Here is a 21,687-nt window from a genome sequence, read left to right on the forward strand (position 1 = left end):
ATTTCTTTTACTGTCCACACTCAATGCAACACACTCAACTAATTTGAAAGGATAACTTTCAAAAATATAATCTCATCCCAAATCTGTTTCTCTCCCCCTTCCATCATTCAGTCATATCCAATTCTCTAAGAATGCCTGAATAAACTCCTGTAGTTTTCCTGGCAAGGTTTTTCAGAAGTGGTTTGCCATTGCCTCCTTCCTAGGGTTGAGAGAAAGTGACTGGCCCAAAGTCACGGCTCTGGCTTTGGGCTTAAGGCATGAGTAAAAGTCACAGTCGCTCAATTTCTACCTTGATCTTTAACCACTACACCAAATTGGCTCACATAAGTTTCATATTTTATTTCCAATTCCATATACATCAAAATGTACCTCCTTTTAGGCTGATTCTGTATTATCCAGTTATCAGTCACAACAGGATCCAAGAATTTGTATAATCATGTTATGGATTTCTGTAGGGCCCCCCGATAAGGTTCAGGTTCTTGAACCCCAGTGTTTCGTACCCTCAGTCTGATCTGTATTTTACATGTTTATTTTCTTTGCCAGAGTGAACATGTGATGCAGGTTTTGATATGTAAAGGCCAATTCTATTTTTTGTTCTTTTTCAGGTGCTACTAGAGAAATTGGCTCTGCTTTAACCAGAATGTGCATGCGACATCGAAGCATTGAGTCCAAGCTCAGACAGTTTTCAAGGTGAGTTTTGCATGTTGCCAGCTGACAGTCTGGAAATAGAGTTTCATTAGATTCTGGATGGCGTTCAGAATTTAATTGGTACTCAGTCTTTTTCATTCAGGACCATATTAAGCTGTTTACTGGGACTGATTTCCATCTAACCTCCGAACTTTTTGTTTGGCTGGGAACACCCTTCCATTTTTCTCTCACTGTACAAATTGGGCTTTGCAAAGGAGAAAATTGAACAGTCCATCGTGAGAAGTCAGACTTGCTGGCTCTGTATTTTCAAAATAGGAATTCCTGTTTCAGACATTACTGTAACTCAGCAGTGGGTGAAGAATGGCAAAACGCGTGATTTCCATTTTTGAGAACATTGATTAGCGTTGCAAAAAACAGTTTTTCCCTCTGCAGGCCTATTTCTGGCAACTCTTGAATGAATTGGAGAGTTGTTCTTGCGTAATGATTAAGAGATGGAGACAGAAATTAGGGAAGTATTGCTGCAAATCTAAATTGTGCTTCGTAGTCACAAAAACAAGGATGCACAGATTGAGCCTCCCTAGAGAGTTTTGAATTTGGCTTGTAGCCTTCTTGCAGTGATGCCACAAAACTGTCATTTTTCTTAACGTAGCAGATGGGAAAATTATCAGATAATGGCAAATCATCAAATTAACTGTAAGTAATTGAACTTAGATTACATGCCTATGTACAGTAATTAAATCAGATTTAGCATGTGATTTGTCCTGGTAATTTCTTTGTCCTGAGCATTCCTGTTTGCAAACCCATCACTGAAAGGTTAAATGTGGTCCTTTCTCGCCACTCTTGCATTGAGCGGCCTTGGGCTAAACCAGTATTTCTCAACCGTAGCAACTTTTAAGACGTCTGGACTTCAACTCCCAGAATTCCCCAGCCTGTCAATCTCAAACAACCTGTCATTTACTCTGTAGGCAGCCTTCAGGCAATATGTGAGTCCTTTCTTACAGGATTGCTAAACCTTATTTATGTGCTTGTGATTGAATCGGACTTAAAAGATTCTAAGTTCTGGACTTCTGGTTCTCGTGTGGGAAAAGCGCGTCTTTAAAAGGCTTAGAGGGAGATTCAGATTGGTTCTTTTCCTGCAGGATTTGATTCCTCTTTGTGTTTTCTCAACAAAATTAGTGCTTTAATTGACTGTCTGATAAACCCACTTCAAGAGCAGATGGAAGAATGGAAGAAAGTGGCCAATCAGCTGGACAAAGACCATGCGAAAGGTAGCTACATGGAAGTGGGACTGCCGGGGGGGGGGGGGGAGAAACTATAGAATAATATGTATAGAGACAAGAACAGAAGGAAAATTGATGTCAGCCAACAAAATAGACCAGATTAAGAAACCCAACAGCGTAGGCTATCTGAGAAACCAGCTCCACCAATGAGATTAACCCCTCCACTCATACCAACAGAAGGGGCATGCTCTGGTAACCATCAGACAAGGAATTTTGGCTGTCAAGACTTCAGAAGAAGAGCTTTTACTGCCATAGCTTCCTCTGAAACATCTGGCTTTCTGAAAGGCCTTGAAAATAATAATAATAATAATAATAATAATAATAATAATAATAATAATAATAATAATAATAATAATAATGTTTTAATTTGTATACCGCCCTTCTCCCGAAGGACTCAGGGCGGTGAACAGGCAGATAAAATACAAACATACACAATAGTTAAAACAACCCTTAAAAAAACTGATTTAAATTTGCCCCAAAATTTAAAATAACAATACACCCCATAAAATTACAAAAATTTAAAAACCCATCAAATTCAATTAAAATTTAAAAGTAAAATCAAGCTAGTCCAGCCATACGAAATAAATAGGTTTTAAGTTCGCGGCGAAAGGTCCTAAGGTCAGGTAGTTGTCGAAGCCCGAGGGGAAGTTCGTTCCACAGGGTCGGAGCCCCCATAGAGAAGGCCCTCCCCCTGGGGGCCGCCCAGAAAAGATGGCTGTGCCAACTAACCTGGGACCCCAGTGAGGGTGTGTGGTACATTGGAGGTGGCTAATTGAGTAACCTACACCCCATCTCCTTCTCTCGGTGCACACTTCACTCCCTCTGTCTCCATCCTGCTTCGTTTTACTTTAATTTAATTTTAAAATTTAAGATCTTTATTGTTTTATTCTGTATTTTATTCAGAGTCTATAAGCCTCCTAGAGCAGTGATGGCTAACCTTTTTTCCCTCGGGTGCCAAAAATGCATGTCCACATCCATAATGCAGTGCATAACGTGCATGCCCCGCCCCTTGTGCATGCACGTGCAACCCCTGCACCGCCCTGCCCTTTTTGCGCATCTACCCCTTGCCTTGGGAACAGCTCTTCTTCCTGTGTCCTTCAAGGCCGTTCGCTGTTTCCCCAACAGGTTGTTAAAAATCTGCCTGCTGATAGGTTCCTTCCTTTCAGACAATGGCTCTCACAATATTAACAGTAACATTACGCAAACAGTTATTGCTGATGCAAGACTTCAGTTGTCTCAGGACACGAAACAATAGCCTTCATATACAAGAAGCCACATTCCTGCAGGATATTTAGAAAAATTTCCTAACAACGGAAACTGTTCAACAATCCAGCCAGTTGCCTGGTGCTAGGCAGGAGAGCTTGAATCCCTGATATTTTGTCCCCAAATCTTCTTTTTTGTAGCAGAAAATCAAAAGGTACATTTGGGTGACATTTGAGATGGGAAGCAGATAAAAATTACATTGTAGGGCCTAAAATATATCCTGTAAGCCTGTCATATTTTAAATGACAAACCTTTCAGAATTTCCCTAAAAATACATCCCACTCACATAACTCACCCACATTGTGGCCGTTAGCCTCTTAATAGTTAGTCCACCATCTGTCTCTTTAGCCCAGATATGGTAGCCTAAAACTATGATTGTAAGCCGCCCAAGGTTACCTTTGAGGTAAGGTGGTCGGCCTAGAAATTTAATAAATAAATAAATAGAGGATGGATGGCTGGATAGATAGATAGATAGATAGATAGATAGATAGATAGATAGATAGATAGATAGATAGATAGATAGATAGATAGATAGATAGAGATGGATGGATGGATGGATGGATGGATGGATGGATGGATGGTTGGTTGGTTGATAGAAATAAGACACAAAGGGTCAGCCACCAGAAGATACCCATTTTCTCCGTTGCTGGATGTTTTCATTTAAAAATTGGATAGACACTAAAGTGCTTTAACCTGGATTCCTGCATTGAGCAGCGAGTTACTCTTCATGGTCTTACATTTTCAACAGTATAATAATGCACAATAGCTTTTGTTGATAATGTGATGGCCTTTTTTTTTAAAAAAAACAAAAAAACAGATTTTGCTCTGATCCCACAGTTTACGATTTAGCCTCTTTTCCATATGTTGTGTTTACGCACATGCTACACACACACACAACACACACACACACACACACACACACACACACACACACACACACGGCTTTTTAAGCATCTGCTGATATGAATGATGTCTCAAATCTACGTTGTAATAAATTTGTCAGTATCTAAAGGTAGCAGAAAAAAAATATTGCTTGGTTTGTCCTATATTTTGGTTTTGGCTATGGGAGGATATGTATTTCATTCCAACCGCTGGTCAAAAACGGTCTGGCTTGTTCCAGATCATAAATTGATTAGTCTAGTGACCTTATTCTTCTGTATATAAAAAAGGATGTCATGGCAATCTGTTGCAATGGCTAAGAATCCCTTCTGTGATTACTTACGACCCCCGTAACCTCCGTTGATTATGTTTTCCTGTTCTTTCCTGACCTTCGTTTGTGCAAAATGTTAAATGCACCAGGCCATTAAAATGAAAAGTGCTTAAGCTTCAATCTCGTGTAAGCTTACCTTGGCATGAGCCCTACTGAATTCAGCATAACTTTTGCTTAACTCAGTGCTACTATTAAAATTCGTCTCCAACATTGCTTGTCTAACTTGAGCTCCTAGCACCACTGCCTATCAAATATGTTTATATACGATCTCTCACTCTCTCTTTGTAGAATACAAAAAAGCGCGCCAGGAAATAAAAAAGAAATCGTCAGATACCCTGAAGCTTCAGAAGAAAGCAAAGAAAGGTACGGTTCTCTCGTTTTTCTTTCCTCTCTTGATAAGAGACATGATCAGGAGGTTTCACTTTTATCCGCAAGTGAAAAGTTGCAAACATAATCACTAGATATTGCTGTTTAGTTGGCTTTCAGTTCCTCCTCTGTGGACAATCCTGAGTGACATCCTTTGTTGAACTTGCTAGACGGAACTATTGCTTCTCAGTGGAATGCAGAATTGGACTGTGCTCATGTCCATGTTAATACTTATACCTGTTATCTCGTACATGTTTGACAAACTAAATAAAGGAATAAAATAAATAAATTCCAGAGCCCACAAGAGCCTATCGGTACATTTGAGGTTTAATGGAATTAGATTATAGATCTGCACTTCTTCTCAAAAATGAGAATAAACAAACAAATAAAATAAAGTTTTCTGCTCCAGAGACATTGAAAGGTCTAGGACTGTTGGGAGGCCAAAAAACGAGCACATAAATATTTGTTCATACCAGTTTAATTTTCACCTGCAATTCTGTGTCCGTAAGTGTGTTTCTTGCAATGTCAAAGGCATGTTTTTTTTTAAAAAAAATTCAGACTGGAAAGCTGCATTTGTATATTAGGTTTTCTTAATGAGAATAGGGATGCTACTAATCAGCTAGAAAATTATGGGGAAATGTCCCCCTTCTCCTCCGAGTATGTCACCTTGGCTAAATAATCCTGTTTCAAGAAATTGGTGAGCCTGCAAAACGTTGGGGAAAACCCGACCACAACATTTTACTCCCAAGAAAAGGAAAGAAGACTTCTATTCTTCAAGTAACAGATACATTTTAGTATTTAAATACTCCCAGTTGGAGCCCCAAAATTGCGAGTTTTAACTGTGACGTTACAGAATATCGAGAGTTGGAAGGAACGTTGGAGGTGTTGTAGTCCAACCCCCTCCTCAGTCAGAAGACCCTATACCCATGATGGCGAACCTTTTCTGGACCAAGTGCCCAATGTGCACGCACCCCCGACCCCCCCCAAATGCAATGCTCACGCATGTGCCCCATGCATTCATGCGCGGTCCCCACACGCATTCCCGCCCTTGCACACGCCATGCCCCCAAACATACGTGGCAGAAACCCAATGACCAGCTGGCAGGCGGGAGGTGCACGAGTGTGCGCGGCAGAGCTGAACTGGACCGACGACTCGCATGCCCACAGAGAGGGCGCTGCGTTTCACCTGTCGCATGTGTGTCATAGATTTGCCATCACGGCCCTATACTATTCCTGTCCAACCTCTTCTTAAAAACCTCCAGTGATGGAGCACCCACAATTTCTGGAGGCAAGTTATTCTACTGATTAATTATTGTCACTGATAGGAAATCTCTCCTTGATTAGTTTCCATTCTGTTGCTTCCTATCCTGCCCTCAAGTGCTTTGGAGAATAGGTCAACGGGCTCTTCCTTTAGTTTACTGGTGTAACTGCTGAGAATCTTCCTGTGAAAGGGATCTAAATGTAATATCTAAACAAATAACAGCTCCTTTTTGCAAAATTATCAATCTATTGAAAATCGCAGTGTTGGACAGCAGTAGTAAAATTGCTGGAATGCAACAGTCATGCTGACTGCTGGATACCTGTGTATATACAGGCAGTCCTTGACTTAACAACAGTTCGTTTAGTGACCGTTCAAAGTTAAAGCAGCCATTTTTCACACTTGTGGCCTTTGTAGCATCCCCGTGATCATGTTATCAAAATTCAGATGCTTGGCAACCGGTTCATACTTATGACAGTTGCAATGTCCCGGGGTCACGTGATCACCTTTTGCGACCTTTTGATAAGCAAAATTTTTGACGTTGCAGTGGTCGTGTCAAAAAAATGGGCGTAAGTCATTTTTTTCGGTGCCGTTGCAGCTTCGAACAAATGAACTGTTGTAAGTCGAGGAGGACCTGACCCAGCCTTCTGACAGTGGGGCAGGACTTTTTGGAGCTGAATTAGATTTTCCAGATAAGCCTCCCTTACGGTGAGGCCTAAGTCAGAGGTAAAAAGTTTGGGCCAAGCTTGACCTTTGGTGACCGAATGAATACATCAGCATTGCAATAGGACAGAATTATTTTGTCATTGCTGCCTTCTGGTCTACAGTACTAGAATTTCCTGCTGATCTTGCTTTTAAAGGCTAATCTGCTAATCTGCTCTGCTCCTTTGTTAGCGCCCTTGAGAGATTCACAAGGTCAGCTGTTTAGTGCAAATTAAATATCCCAACTGTTTTGCCTTTGCAACCCAGGTTCTTTTTTCTTGATCTAAACTTTAAAACCTCACATTGAAAATGGATCCTCCATTCATTAGATTTGGTTTTAGCTTAAATTTGGGACAATACGCATTTTAAAAGAATAACGGGACTGAATAGCCACTGTAGAGGCTATCAAAATGTTTCAGTTATATCTTTAACTTTTAAAGTTATAAGTTACGGCTGTAAAAGTTTATTAGTAGAACGTTAGCGCTTCCCTTTTGCTTTTGTTGAAATTAAAAAGATAAAAAAGTATGAATAAACGACTGCACTGTTGAATTTTGTGAAGTCCAAAACTAAGGCTAAGGTGTTTTTGTTTTTGTTTTTGTAAATCAGTATTGTTTGGGTCCTGATGTAGGATTAGTCCCAGAGCAGTGTTTTTCAAACTTGACAACTTTGACGAGTGGACTTCGACTCCCAGAATTCCCTAGGCAGACTTGCTGGCTGGGGAATTCTGGGAATTGACACCCACGCATCTTAAAAGGTGCCAAGTTTGAAAAACACTGCTCTTAAAATCTTGTTTGAACAGACTGATAGTCCTCAACCTACAACCACAATTGGGAACCAAGTTTCTGTTGCTAAGCAAGGTAGTGGTTACGTGAGTTGTGAAGTGAATCATGTGACCGTTAAGCCAATGCGGCTTCTCCCATTGGAAGCTGGCTGGTGATCACATGACCTGAGGGTGCTGCAACCATTTTAAGTACATATTAGCAACTAGCAGCCAAATTTTGATCACTGTGAGAGTGGGGATATGACCATTTTAAGCGGGAGAACCAGTGGCTAAGTCACTTCTTTCAGTGCCCTTTTTACTTCAAACGGTCACTAAACAAATGCTTGTAAATCGAGGACTTACCTGCAATATACTGAAACTAGCACAAAATCCAGTGTATGAAAGTCCGAAACTATAGATCTTAAAGCATATTTTGAGAAGAATTTCCAAATGCTTAGTTGTACCTTTCTTTTTCTCTTATGCATTTTTTTCCAGCCCAATTATTTTTTAGGTCAGCTGCTGAACTAGACTGTTTTTAACGGCGGGCAATTACAGTATCCCCTCCTTTCAAAGAAGAGAGTAACCATTTTGGTTGCTGCTGACAAATGGGAATTATTTTACTTTCTGGCAAAGCATTTCCAGAAAACTTCCAACAGAAAGTATCTCACTGGAAAAGTATATTGTCCATGGCAAGGGTTCTTTTTCTCAGTAGCTATTCAGAAACAACATCTGGAAGTATTTGTAGCTAAAAATGAGCAATATTTTTAAGACTGTTTAAGAAGAAATTAATTTGGGGGAAGGAAGGGGAATATTCTGTAAGTCAGTGCAGTGAATATTGCTGCATAGCACCTATCACAGTTCTAAAAAGCAGTTGTTGAAGATGGTATTATGAATCAAAAAAAGTTGCAAAGCTGGCTCTGGCCATAAGCTACAGATAGCTGCAGCATTGTGATAGAAGCTCCACCTGTTTTTGCTGTGCATCACACGTACGTGTGTGTGTGGGTGCGTGCATGCGCGCGACTGCCTGGACAAGTTCCTGCAGTTTCCTTGGCAAAGCTGGCTGAGGAACTCTGAGATTTGAAGTCCACAAGTCTTAAAGTTGCCAAGGTTGGAGACCCATGCTTTAAGGGTAGCGAAGTACAATATAGGTAGTCCTCAGCTTATAATCAGTTGCTTAGCAACCATCAAAGTTATGACAGTCACCCTTAAAAACGCTTAAGACCCAATTTTGAAGTTCGGACAGCTGTCTCCCTGGTCATGTGATATTTTGGCTGCTTGGCAGCCGACTCCCATTTAGGACTGTTTACAATGTCCCACGTGACCGCAATTTACATTTTTTGCCAAAACCCAGCATTTACAGGTGTTACCATCACAATCGAGCCCGAAATTTATGTTGGCAAGTGAAACATTGGTTAAGCAAGTTTGCCCCATTTTACAACTGTTTTTGGTCACAGTTGTTAAGTGAATCGCTGCATTTGTTAAGTTAGTAACATGGCTGTTAAGTGAATCTGTGTTCCCCATTGACTTTGCTTGTCAGAAGGTCACAAAAGCTGATCACTTGCAACCGTCATAAATATGAACCAGTTGCCAAGCGTCCGAATTTTGATCGTGTGACTATAGGGATGCTGCAGCGGTCGTAAGTGTGGAAAAAAACGGCCATAAGTCACTTTTTTTTTCAGTGCTGTTGTAACTTTGAACAGTCACTAAATGAACTGTTTGTCAGTCAAGGACTACCTGTACTTTCAGTTTTTGGCAAAACGCCCCAAAAGAAAACCATGGTTTCATTTAACAACCACAGTGCTCATTTAACAAATGCTGTCAAAAAAGGGTCAGTTATGGGATAACCTAGGAACGCGGTGGCTTAGTGGATAAGACGCTGAGCTTGTTGATCGAAAGGTCGGCAGTTTGGCGGTTCGAATCCCTAGTGCTGCGTGACGGGGTGAGCTCCCGTTACTTTTCCCAGCTTCTGCCAACCTAGCAGTTTGAAAGCATGTAAAAAATGCAAGTAGAAAAATAGGGACCACCTTTGGTGGGAAGTTAACAGCATTCCGTGCACCTTTGGTGTTGAGTCATGCTGGCCGTATGACCACGGAGACGTCTTTGGACAGCGCTGGCTCTTCAGCTTTGAAACGGAGATGAGCACCACCCCCTAGAGTTGGGAACGACTAGCACGTATGTGTGAGGGGAACCTTTACCTTTTATGGGATGACCTACATCACGACTTCTAAACCAGAAGTAAATGATGTTTTTTGGCAAAAATGTCAGAAGCTGCAGTCGTGTGACCATGGGATGCTGCAGATGGTTGTAAAATCAGATCAGATATCTGATAACCCACTTTACAAGCAACCTGACTTACAAATGTAATTGGTAGGCTCCATTATAATTGTAAATCAAGGACTGTAAATTCTCTTGGGTTTTTTTTTATTCTAGATCTCTTAAAATATAGTTATGGCAAGTTTGTAAACAGCTTCAGAAACTATTCCAATTGTTCTGAGAATACAAAACACATGGGATATTTTTTAAAAAAAAAATCCTGCACAATACAGAGTGAAGTATCTGGTCAACTGCAGTTTTTTTGGTTTGGTTTATGAATATGAATTGTTAATATATGAGGTTGAACAAAATTGCTTTTCAGTAGAAATGGCAATATTGAGCCCGGAAAGCAAAAAAACAGGCATAGCTAATGTTTTATAATTGTGTTGGGATGTAATTGTTACATGGTATATTATTTTAATCTTGGTTTCCTTATGTGTGCCATTGTCTGTTATTTATCTGGGGAATTTATATGGTTGCTTATTATATACAAGAACCCTAGACGTCCAACAAACATGCATAAATCATAAAAGGAAAAGTTAAAACTCTTTAAACTCCCAAAATCAGGGCGAGACTGTTCCATTTCATAGAGCTACAGGAAAACTTTGCTTTTTGGGTCCTACCAGAGGATCAGATTTAATAGAGGGGGCCTGGAACAACCTATGTAATCTAATGGGATGGGTAGATCTCTTTAGGCAGTGTGTCTGCACAGGTAAGCTGGCTATAAATGTGATATTGAATTGCAACTGGATAAAAATGGGAATCCCATGCAGGTCACAGCAGGGATAAAACATAGGCAAACTACTGAAGCATGCTGAATAATAGTATTTATAATCCAATTTACCTAGAAGATAGAGGTTTGAGAAAGCTGTTGGAAGGCACTTTTGAACAGGAGTCACTTAATCTGAAGATTTAATACACGCCTTCGTTTTCCTTCTCCGTTGCCTTTCCAGTCTCCCCTTCTATTTCTCTTCTCAACTATAATTTTTTTGAACCAGAAACACTTTGTGCCAAGGTAAAAATGTTCCATTTGTGACCCATCATTTGCAAATCCATTTTATGGAATCATTTTCGAATTCTACCTTAGGACATTGAGTCCCTTGGACTTCGCTTTGCTGGTATTGTATGGGTCGCTTTGGCCAAAGGATTAGAAATGGAGAGATGGGGGCTGGGGGGCAGCTAGAATGAGTGAACCAAAAAGGATCTTCTGAGTCATGATTGAAGGATCAGAAGACGATCCTATTGAGGTCTCTCTTTTTTTTAATGGTTCCTGTTCCAATTCGTCAAGATGAATCAGCTTGAGTTGACGCATAAAGAGCCGAAAAAACCAACACCACCCCATGACTCATAACTTGGAAAAGACTTATACAAAAGGTTTTGTTGGAAAAAATGGAGCTGGGATTCAGTGTGTTTCTCTTCAGGTTTAGAATGATGATTTAAACCCTTGGAGTGCTGGTTTTGACTTCTTTTATTTTCCTTTTTTTTTTGTGTGTGTCAATTTTTGCATCCTGCTATTTCCCATCATGCTCATCTTCTTGACAGCAGAGGCACTGGGTAAGTTTCACCCTGCACTCTCCCTGGTGGCTGGTTGGGGTCACTCTGGCGGTGGTCACATTACGGTACAAGTGCAGCGATGGCAAACTTTTTGGGCTCTGCGGGTCAGAGGTTTTGGAAAACGTCTTAATTTTTGACCCTGCTGGCATTTCACACCCGCCTACCCTCTGAACAAATGAGAAACAATTCTCTATTCTAGGTGTGTCAAACTCAAGGCCCATGGGCCGGATCCGGCCCGCGGGGTGCTTAGGTCTGGCCTGTGGGTCTGCCCTCGAAACAGCAAAGGACTGGCCTGCGGTCCCTCTGCCAGCAAAAATGAAGCTTGGGAGGGCCACGTGCAGCCCTCCCAAGCTCCATTTTCAGCTGGGATGGCCTCCTGCCACCCTCTGTCAGTGAAAATGGAGGCCGTTTTAGCTGGCAGGCCATAGATGCCCCTGACGTGAGTGTCGTCAAGTTGGCCACGCCCACCCCAGCCCTCCGAGGTCAAACACAAATCGAGTTTGACACCCCTGCCCTATTCCCTCTCCAATCCTGACCAGACTGAACAGTGATCCTTCTTGGCCAGTGCCAAGGTTTTTCCAGAAGTGGAGCCACTACTGCCATTCCAGATCTCCTGCCCACCGCTTACCTTCAGCCGTTGGTTCTCTTTCTCTTCACAGTTCTCTCTGGCGTACCTGAGGTTGCACAAGCCCTTCGTCCTTAAAAGTAACTTAAAGAGAATGCTTTTCTGCAGCCTCTAAAAACTGAATGAACGCCTGCCTGGTTCTTACACAGTTTTTGGAGGCTCCAGAGGCCATAGGAGAGCACATCCCTCTCAGGCAACTTACCGGCAGGTCTGGAGGTTGTGCAAGAGCATACTTCATTCTTAAGCAACCTCCACGAGTCCGCAGCCTTCCCCCAAAAAAATCACACGAGAATGGGATATGCTTTTGAGAATGGTTGTCTGGTGAATGTTGGGGTGTCATCCAAAAACATCATGGTGTGTCACCTTGGACACACATGTCATGGGTTTGCCGTCACTGTTCTAGTATCTACCGTCTACATTCTGACCTATGCTTAGTTCATAAGATTATTTACCAAAATGTTCTACCTGTAAACGAGTACTTTAATTTCAACCGGAATAACACAAGGGCTAGCAATAGATTCAAACTGAATGTAAATCGCTCTAATCTTGATTGTAGGAAATATGACTTCTGCAATAGAGTGATAAATGTCTGGAACACTCTACCTGTTTTTAGTCTCTCTAATCCCCATACCTTTCACCTTAAACTATCTACCATGGACATTTCATGTTTCTTAAGAGGTCCCTAAGGGGGCGTACATAAGTGCACCAGCATGCCTACTATCCCTATCCTACTGTTCCCAAATTATATGTAATCATTCTATGTGTTTATGGCTATGTTGTGCCTATTTATATCCTTTTTTTTGTGCCAATTTTTTTTCATGTGTCCACGTCTATGTCTATACTGTCACTTGTTTCCTTATACTTGTTGGCAAACAACAAACAAACAAACAAACAAATAAATAAATAAATAAATTTTCTAGGCCTTTTTAAAATTAAAGCTAATGTGGACTTGCAGTCTTAAGGGCAAAGAGATGGTGAGGTCTACTACTTCTTTAATTAGAAATAAAAACAGTAGCTCATTTTGTAGTGCATGAAAATATTTATTCTGTCATCAGATGTTAAAGAAAGATAGGATAGGACAGGGCTGGACAGAATTCTTCATTGGCCAAGAATGATTGGACACACAAGCCATTTGTCTACGGTGCATAAGCTCTCAGTGTACATACAAACGACAGAGTGATAGGTCATAGATCATAAATCATAGTTACAATCATTAATCATAAGATACATAATCATAAGATTATTCAATTTTCTAGGCTAAACTACTAGTGGCTAGCAATAGATACATATGTTTTGCTACTAAGATTGCAATCCGTTTTGGTAACCAGAATTATCATATAATAAATAGATTGAAGCAGCAGACTTTAGTTTGGGTAGTTAGGATTGTGTCAGACAACCTGGAGCAGTGGGAGACTCAGAAATTTCTGAAGATCTTTCTGTTTAAAAAAAGAAACACCTTTTAATGTCTGTAGAACCTAAAACCATTAATTTTTCTAATTCCTTGATCTTAAAAAAAATTTCTATCTTAAATCACCTGCACGTTGTACCTCAATTGTTAAAAGAACTCTATTAGAAATTGGTAAAAATAATTCATCTCGATCACAATGAGGATGATAAAGATGATGATGATGGGGCTGAAATGAGCAATACTTTGAGGTGAAAAATTATAATGCATTGTTATATATTGGTATCACATCTTTATTATTGTGAAAAATAACTCAGTGTGGAGAACATACCTAATAACTCCTTCCTCCTCCTGTTTTCCTCACAATAACAAGTGAATTGGGCTGAGATACAGTGACTAGCCTAAGGTTCACCCATCTGTCTTTCATGGCTAAGGCAGGACTTGAACTCACGGCCTCTTGCTTTCTAGCCTGGCACCGTAACCACTAAACATTTATCCAGAATTAATAGGAGAGTAACTCCAAATTACTTGCACCTATTTCACCAAAAGTGAAGAAGCTTCATTCTGTAAAAATAAGGTGGGACTAGAACTCAAAATCTCCTGATGATTGGCCCAAAATCACCCAGCTGGTTTTCATGCTTAAAGTAGGATTAGAATTCATAGTTTCCTGGTTTCTAGGTCAGTGTCTTCACCATTAGACCAAATATCTTGTGTTGTGAATTTTAAAACACTTCTATCAAGGCAGCTAGATGGAGTGGGTTTGGGGTTTTTTTGTGGATGAAATATTTAAGGAATTTTTTTCCCATTCCATAATCAGTTATTTTGATAGACCACAGAAAGCTTTTTCCTCCTGCTGCTTCTGGGCAGCTTTGCTCCAATCTTGAAACTTAAACATTAATTCATGGAATAATCTCATAAACCCGAGAGGAGTAAAACATGCTATATTTTATCGATTTTATTACAAAACAAGCAACTTTTGCTTAAAATTTACCTAACAACTATGGTTTAAAAAAAAAAAGTTGGGTGTGACTCACTGCTTAACAACATAAATTGTGATCTCAATTGTGGTTGTAAGTCAAGGATTATATGCATTGTGTTTGTGAGCATAGAGGCCCCACAGACAGTTCATCCATTTCTTCTACAAAATGCGTATCGAATTAGATTATGGTTCAGGCATTCTTATCTACTGTCCCTGAATTGGTCTGACATCTCTCTCCTCTTCCTTCTGTTGGCATTCTGAATGGCTTCTCTCAGAGGGCATGGAGAAGTAATGGATAGGTATGAGTGATTTGGTATACGTGCTGGTGAAACGAAGTAAGTGATATAGATATACGCTGTGTTCTAAACTTAACCTATGCAAGGAGAGCCATGTAATGCAAATGATATGCTGCATATTGCAAAAAAAGGAGAACTTAGTTGTGAAAGTTGATAAAGAGAACTTTGAGCCAACCGCTTAGATCAGAGATACCAAACTCGAGGCCCAGGGGCCGGAATTGACCCATGGAGTGCATAGATCTGGCCCACCCTGAAAACCGCAAAGGACTGGCCCACAGTGTGTCTGCCAGCAAAAACGAAGCTTCCGAGCTCCATTTTCCCTGGCAGAGGGTTGCAGGAGGCCATCCTGGCCAAAAACGGAGTTTGCGAGGACTGCGCGCAGCCCCCTGAGCTCCATTTTTGCTAACAGAGTGCTCAGGCCGCCACAGGCGCCCCCCCAACGTGAGTGATGTCACGCCCATCACAGCCCCCCTGAGGTCAAACACAACCCTCAATGAAATCTAGTTTGACACCCCTGGCTTAGATAGATGGAGAGCTAGGACTTTTGCTTCCAAGAACTATTGCAAATCGCCTTCATATCCTTCGCAAGTTGACAATATTCATATTAAATAAGACTCTGAAGTGAATGTCTTCTTAAATTCCATCCCGGTAGTAGAAAACTGATTGAACCATAATCAGTTTGAAACTCCTGTACATCTAAGCTCCTAGTTACATTCATATGGCATCTCTCAGCACTTAACAGGAGATTTAAGGGTTTAGTTTTGATTTAGTATTTTTAGGTACATATGCCGACATGCACAGTTGCACTTGAATAGCCAGATAACTTCAGTCCAAACTCACTTTAGTTGTTCTTTTCTTTGAAATTCAGTTAACAATTGATATATCTTTGGTGGGTCTTAAAAATTGCAAGTAACCTTCAATAGAGATTGAATAAGTCTGCAGGAAATGGCGTTCCCATCATCAATGATACACTGAACAATTGTGGTTCCAACTTTGGTTCTGAAGGTTAGTGGTAGCTGAGTGACTTTGAGCCCCATGACCTAGGAAAACCATTCCTTGACAGGAAGCTGAGACATGATTGGTGATTGATTCAGCCTGTCAAAAGGCGTCTTATTTGAAGGTGAAACCAAGCTGGTTTTGGTTGGTGGCTCCCATGGTAGACATTGAGGCTTTAACAGTTGGATACTTGTCCCTTCAACTTCTTGTATTATGCTTCTTGATAAAGTTGTAAGAGTGTGATGGTTTAAGATACAAAAACCACTAATACTTGGGAGAGCTGGAACGGAGAAAAGATTGTTAGGATTAAGGAAGTGAAATTACACATAAAGGTTCAGATATTGCATTCCTATAACACAATATTTATGGAATAAACTCATTTTCAAAAATTGCACAATGTGCTGAACCTTAACTAAATTTCTTGAGTGAGTTCAGTGGTGGGATTCAGCCAGTTCGCACCACTTCGGGAGAACCGGTTGTTAATTTTCTGAGCAGTTTTGGTGAACTGGTTATTGGAAGAAATAATTAGGGGAGAGAACTGGTTGTTAAATTATTTGAATCCCACCACTGAGTGAGTTTACATATTAAACCTCTAAAAGTCATAACTAAACTTAAAACCAATCAAGTTTAGCTTGTTCAGATATAATTACTGTTTACTTGACCTGGTTAAACATGTGTAAATATAGACACTGGGTATATGGGCTTCAGAATATTAATCCTTGTAATCCTTCAATTCTTGCAACTGTATTTTTTTATCCATATTATTCTACAGCTGAAACCTCATGGAACATTTTTGTTTATCCACATGTAAATTTTAAATCCAAGACTCAACCTCATGCTAAGCCTCTGAACCATCTCACAATTTCAGTTTGTCTTCTTACGCAGTGCGCTCCATGTCTACTGACATCTTTGGTTGAATTAATGCCTCTGCCTTCCAAGAGTATTGTTTAGCTAGGATTTAGATACAGTATTTTCAACTACAATCTGGAAGTTAAATATAAACTTCATAAGATGTTATTAACATATTAGAAGAATATTATATGTTCTTATAACGCTATTATATAATATTGCTGTAAGGTTGTTTTGTAGGAGGTAAACCAGTGATGAAATCCAATTTTTTTTTACTACTGGTTCTGTGGGCGTGGCTTGGTGGGTGTGGCAGGGGAAGGAAAGTGCAAAATCTCCATTCCCACCCCACTCCAGGGGGAAGGATATTGCAAACCTACATAACATACATTAGAGAGACAAATATTTGCAATGCTTTGAAATGTTGCCGTTTACACTTGAATTAGTTTACCTGTTTATTAATATGTGTTTTTCTTCATAAGATTCTTTCTCTTTTGTCCAAAATCTGCAGTTACACATAAATACGTGGATAAGTGCACACCCGTAACACACACCAACGTTTACTATGTTATTCAAACATTGTTTATAAGTGGGAGGTACTTAAATTGGGGATGGGTACTCTGTTTTTGTTTTTGTTTTTTTTAAGAGTAATGTCAGGCCTCTCATCTCTGGAAGGACCATAAATCCTTCAATAAGAGTTCTTTCACAACCTTCATATAGATCAGTCTGCAAATGTCCTACTTTAAAAGAATTGTTCTTCCATTGATCTCTGTGTTTGTCCCTAAGTTTCTGGATGAGATTCAGGTTTATGGCCTAGGGCAAGGGTCTCCAACCTTGGCAACTTTACGACTTGTGGACTTCAACTAATGGCTAATGAAGGTTGTAAAGTCTTTGACCATTTGCCCGTGTCTTTATTAAAGTGCCAGCTTTATTGAATGATTCTCATTTCTAAAATTATAAGGAAGGAAAGCAAAACCTTTGTATCTAATTTTATTGTGTCCCCCAAAAATGTGTCCGATACTTTTTTTTCATCTAAGAAAATCCTAAACAGCTAGTCCAGCAAGGTTCCCCTGACTACCATCGAAGTCAAAATAGGGGGGGGGGGAATTATTGTTTGATTGGGAGCCATCCATGATGGGCCGCTATATAAGGGCTCTAAATAAATAAATAAATTTTGTCAGCGATTTGCCTAAGAGGCAAATTTTAAATCTTTTTTTTGTTTTTTAAATCTATGTACCATCCTTGAAATAAAAATACAAGAATGCTTTGTGTATACAGTTGCATTATAGAATCCTGCTTTAAGTTAAAGATGAAATACATTGCTGTTGATTTATACAAGGTTACGTTGGTTGACCTTGATGGGACCGCCCAACCATTTGATATGTACACACACATTGCTATGGTTGTGAGTTTGGCTGCCTGGAAGAAAATAGTCCCAATATTCACGGCCTTTATTGAGAATTGTTTGGGCTTGAAACAATTTTTGTTTTTCCTCTGTTGTGAACAGGGAGAGGCGACATCCAGCCTCAGCTGGACAGTGCACTGCAGGATGTGAACGACAAATATCTTCTTCTTGAAGAAACAGAGAAACAGGCTGTTAGAAAAGCACTGATTGAAGAACGTGGCCGGTTCTGTTCATTTATTTCTATGCTGCGTCCTGTAATTGTGAGTTCCATTCCCAACGCTTTTATTGTTCACCTGTCTTTGAAAGAGAATGAAGCATTTCTACAGTAGCGTATTGCATTTCTGATTCCGGTGTATGTTTAAATATCCATAACCTACTTAATGCTTCTTCCCTCACCTACACACTTATGTACAAAAGGACTTTGACAAGGACGACTTCCGGTATCCGGTGGCAACGGACGTCTGGAAGGCTTCTCTTGCCTCCAGTGTCCGAATCCGGCCGCCGCCGAGGCCCTTAGGGGCCAGGTGTTCCGAAAAGGACACCTGCCGTACGGACGGCTCGCCAGGGGTCTCCCAGCCGATATACAGGACTGGGGGGACCGATGCTGGCGCGTCCTAGGCTCGGCGGGGTGCGGAGGCCACAGGCCGCGGCCATTACTTTGGTCGTCGCCTGGGCCGCTGTGCCCGGTGACACCGGGGCTTTGGATTTATAATTGCAGCAGCCTGGTGGTGAACAGGGAACGGAGAAGAATTGAGGAATGAAGAAGGGAAGGGAATATCGGCAAACGTGAGTGGAGTACTCCGGAGTGCGGGGGGGTTTTTTCTCCCCTGCGACTGGAAGAGTACGAATCACTTTGGAGAGAGGAGAACTTAAAATAACAAGATTACGGTTTTGTGGAGCTCTGGAGAGAAGAGGTGATGGAGAAATTTAGGAGGGAGGTTTGAGGCCCCTCCTCTGAGAACAATGGTGGCGTCCAGCTTCCGCCTTCACTATGAGAATCTTGATGACATCACTTCCCTTCGACTTCCTGGTTGATTAACTGTACTCTGGACTCGTTGCTCCTGTGAGTGCCCCCTGGTGGATCCGGAGGAAATTATAAGGATACTGTGCTTGCCTGAGGATTTTGGAAATTTTAAATGGCAAAGGTCAGAGACCAACTGCTGGAGAAATGGAGAGAATTCTGGAAAAGTTATCTAATATGGACAAGAAACTGGATGAAATAAGAGCAGAAATTGTGACTATCCAAAAGGATTTAAAGGATACTCAACAAGTCTCAGCAGAAAATAAGCAGAAAGTGGAAGGTCTGGAGGGTGAGATGCGGGCAGTGCAGAAAAGAGGGAAGACGACAAGCAATGCTGTGCTTGGACTACAGATGGATAAAATGTCTTATTTCCTTAGGTTACAAAATTTGGAAGAAGTGGACCAAGAAGACTTGAGAGATGTTGTGACTAAACTGTTGGGAGAATTTCTTGGGAGAGGTGTTGATTTTATGAATTGGGGATGTGGATCGAGTTTATAGAGTTAATTCACTTTGTCCAAAATCTGCAGTTACACATAAATACGTGGATAAGCGCACACCCGTAACACACACCAATGTTTACTGTGTTATTCAAACATTGTTTATAAGTGGGAGGTACTTAAATTGGGGATGGGTACTCTGTTTTTTTTTTTTTTTAAGAGTAATGTCAGGCCTTTCATCTCTGGAAGGACCATAAATCCTTCAATAAGAGTTCTTTCACAACCTTCATATAGATCAGTCTGCAAATGTCCTACTTTAAAAGAATTGTTCTTCCATTGATCTCTGTGTTTGTCCCTAAGTTTCTGGATGAGATTCAGGTTTATGGCCTAGGGCAAGGGTCTCCAACCTTGGCAACTTTACGACTTGTGACTTCAACTAATGGCTAATGAAGGTTGTAAAGTCTTTGATCATTTGCCCGTGTCTTTATTAAAGTGCCAGCTTTATTGAATGATTCTCATTTCTAAAATTATAAAGAAGGAAAGCAAAACCTTTGTATCTAATTTTATTGTGTCCCCCAAAAATGTGTCCAATACTTTTTTTTCATCTAAGAAAATCCTAAACAGCCAGTCCACCAAGGTTTCCCTGACTACCATCAAAGTCAAAATAGGGGGGGGGGAATTATTGTTTGATTGGGAGCCATCCATGATGGGCCGCTATATAAGGGCTCTAAATAAATAAATAAACCTTGTCAGCGATTTGCCTAAGAGGCAAATTTTAAATCTTTTTTTTGTTTTTTAAATCTGTGTACCATCCTTGAAATAAAAATACAAGAATGCTTTGTGTATATAGCTGCATTATAGAATCCTGCTTTAAGTTAAAGATGAAATACATTGCTGTTGATTTATACAAGGTTACGTTGGTTGACCTTGATGGGACTGCCCAACCATTTGATATGTACACACACATTGCTATGGTTGTGAGTTTGGCTGCCTGGAAGAAAATAGTCCCAATATTCACGGCCTTTATTGAGAATTGTTTGGGCTTGAAACAATTTTTGTTTTTCCTCTGTTGTGAACAGGGAGAGGCGACATCCAGCCTCAGCTGGACAGTGCACTGCAGGATGTGAACGACAAATATCTTCTTCTTGAAGAAACAGAGAAGCAGGCTGTTAGAAAAGCACTGATTGAAGAACGTGGCCGGTTCTGTTCATTTATTTCTATGCTGCGTCCTGTAATTGTGAGTTCCATTCCCAACGCTTTTATTGTTCACCTGTCTTTGAAAGAGAATGAAGCATTTCTACAGTAGCGTATTGCATTTCTGATTCCGGTGTATGTTTAAATATCCATAACCTACTTAATGCTTCTTCCCTCACCTACACACTTATGTACAAAAGGACTGTGACAAGATGAGATAGATAGTACACATAAAACAATAAGCAACATAAGGTAAAGGTTCCCCTCACACATATGTGCTAGCCATTTCCGGCTCTAGGAGGCGGGGCTCATCTCTGTTTCAAAGCCGAAAAGACAGCGCCTTCCAAAGACGTCTCCGTGGTCATGTGGCCGGCATGACTAAATGCCAAAGGCGCACGGAATGCTGTTACCTTCCCACCAAAGATGGTCCCTATTTTTCTACTTGCATTTTTTACGTGCTTTCGAACTGCTAGGTTGGCAGTAGCTGGGACAAGTAATGGGAGCTCACCCCGTTACATGGCACTAGGGATTCGAACCGCTGAACTGCCGACCTTTTGATCGACAAGCTCAGCATCTTAGCCACTGAGCCACCGCATCCCTAATATGCAACATAATGAATGTAAATGTTGCTTTGGACATGAAAACCAGCAGCTAGAATAGAAGACTTGCATGGAGTCTTTCAATAAAAAAATATTTGAGAGGGTTTTGTAGTCCATATTCTGAAGAATCACTATTGTTGTGGTGTAGAACCTCTCTTTCATGCACCCCATGAAAGGGTGTTGTCTGAAGAATATTATGGGTCATTTCAAGGATCTTCTAAAGAATTATATGGCTGGATTTTTGGCAATCAAGATGCAATGAATATGATCATTTGCAAGGATGGGAAGTTTCACAATGTTCCAAAAAATGCCTTATTCTTTTTTTGACGGTTGATGTACAGTAATACTAGATTATTTCAGAACATGGTCTTCTTGAATTCAGTGGAACTTCAGTAGAATATATAGATCTGCACAATAAAAGAATGAGATAACAGAATTGGGGTGCGTGAGATTCTTGCACAGTGCAGAATGAGGGTGATAATGGCTTACCTTTACAGATCGATTTAAGGACATGCAATGAAGGTTTGACAC

General features: G+C 40.6%; 1 protein-coding gene across 6 annotated transcripts in view; it reads left to right on the forward strand.

Moving 5' to 3' along the window:
• The window catches only part of MTSS1 (MTSS I-BAR domain containing 1), a 169,916-nt gene that overhangs the window by 120,863 nt on the left and 27,366 nt on the right, over window positions 1–21,687 (forward strand). For all 6 annotated transcript variants that reach the window (XM_058178770.1, XM_058178767.1, XM_058178769.1 and 3 more), the window contains exons 4-7: window positions 606–690; window positions 1,825–1,916; window positions 4,690–4,764; window positions 18,008–18,165. In XM_058178770.1, coding sequence (XP_058034753.1) covers window positions 606–690; window positions 1,825–1,916; window positions 4,690–4,764; window positions 18,008–18,165 — 410 coding nt within the window. The remainder of the gene's footprint in view (window positions 1–605; window positions 691–1,824; window positions 1,917–4,689; window positions 4,765–18,007; window positions 18,166–21,687) is intronic.

The sequence above is a fragment of the Ahaetulla prasina genome, chromosome 3, assembly GCF_028640845.1.
Source record: "Ahaetulla prasina isolate Xishuangbanna chromosome 3, ASM2864084v1, whole genome shotgun sequence".
NCBI lineage: Eukaryota > Metazoa > Chordata > Lepidosauria > Squamata > Colubridae > Ahaetulla > Ahaetulla prasina.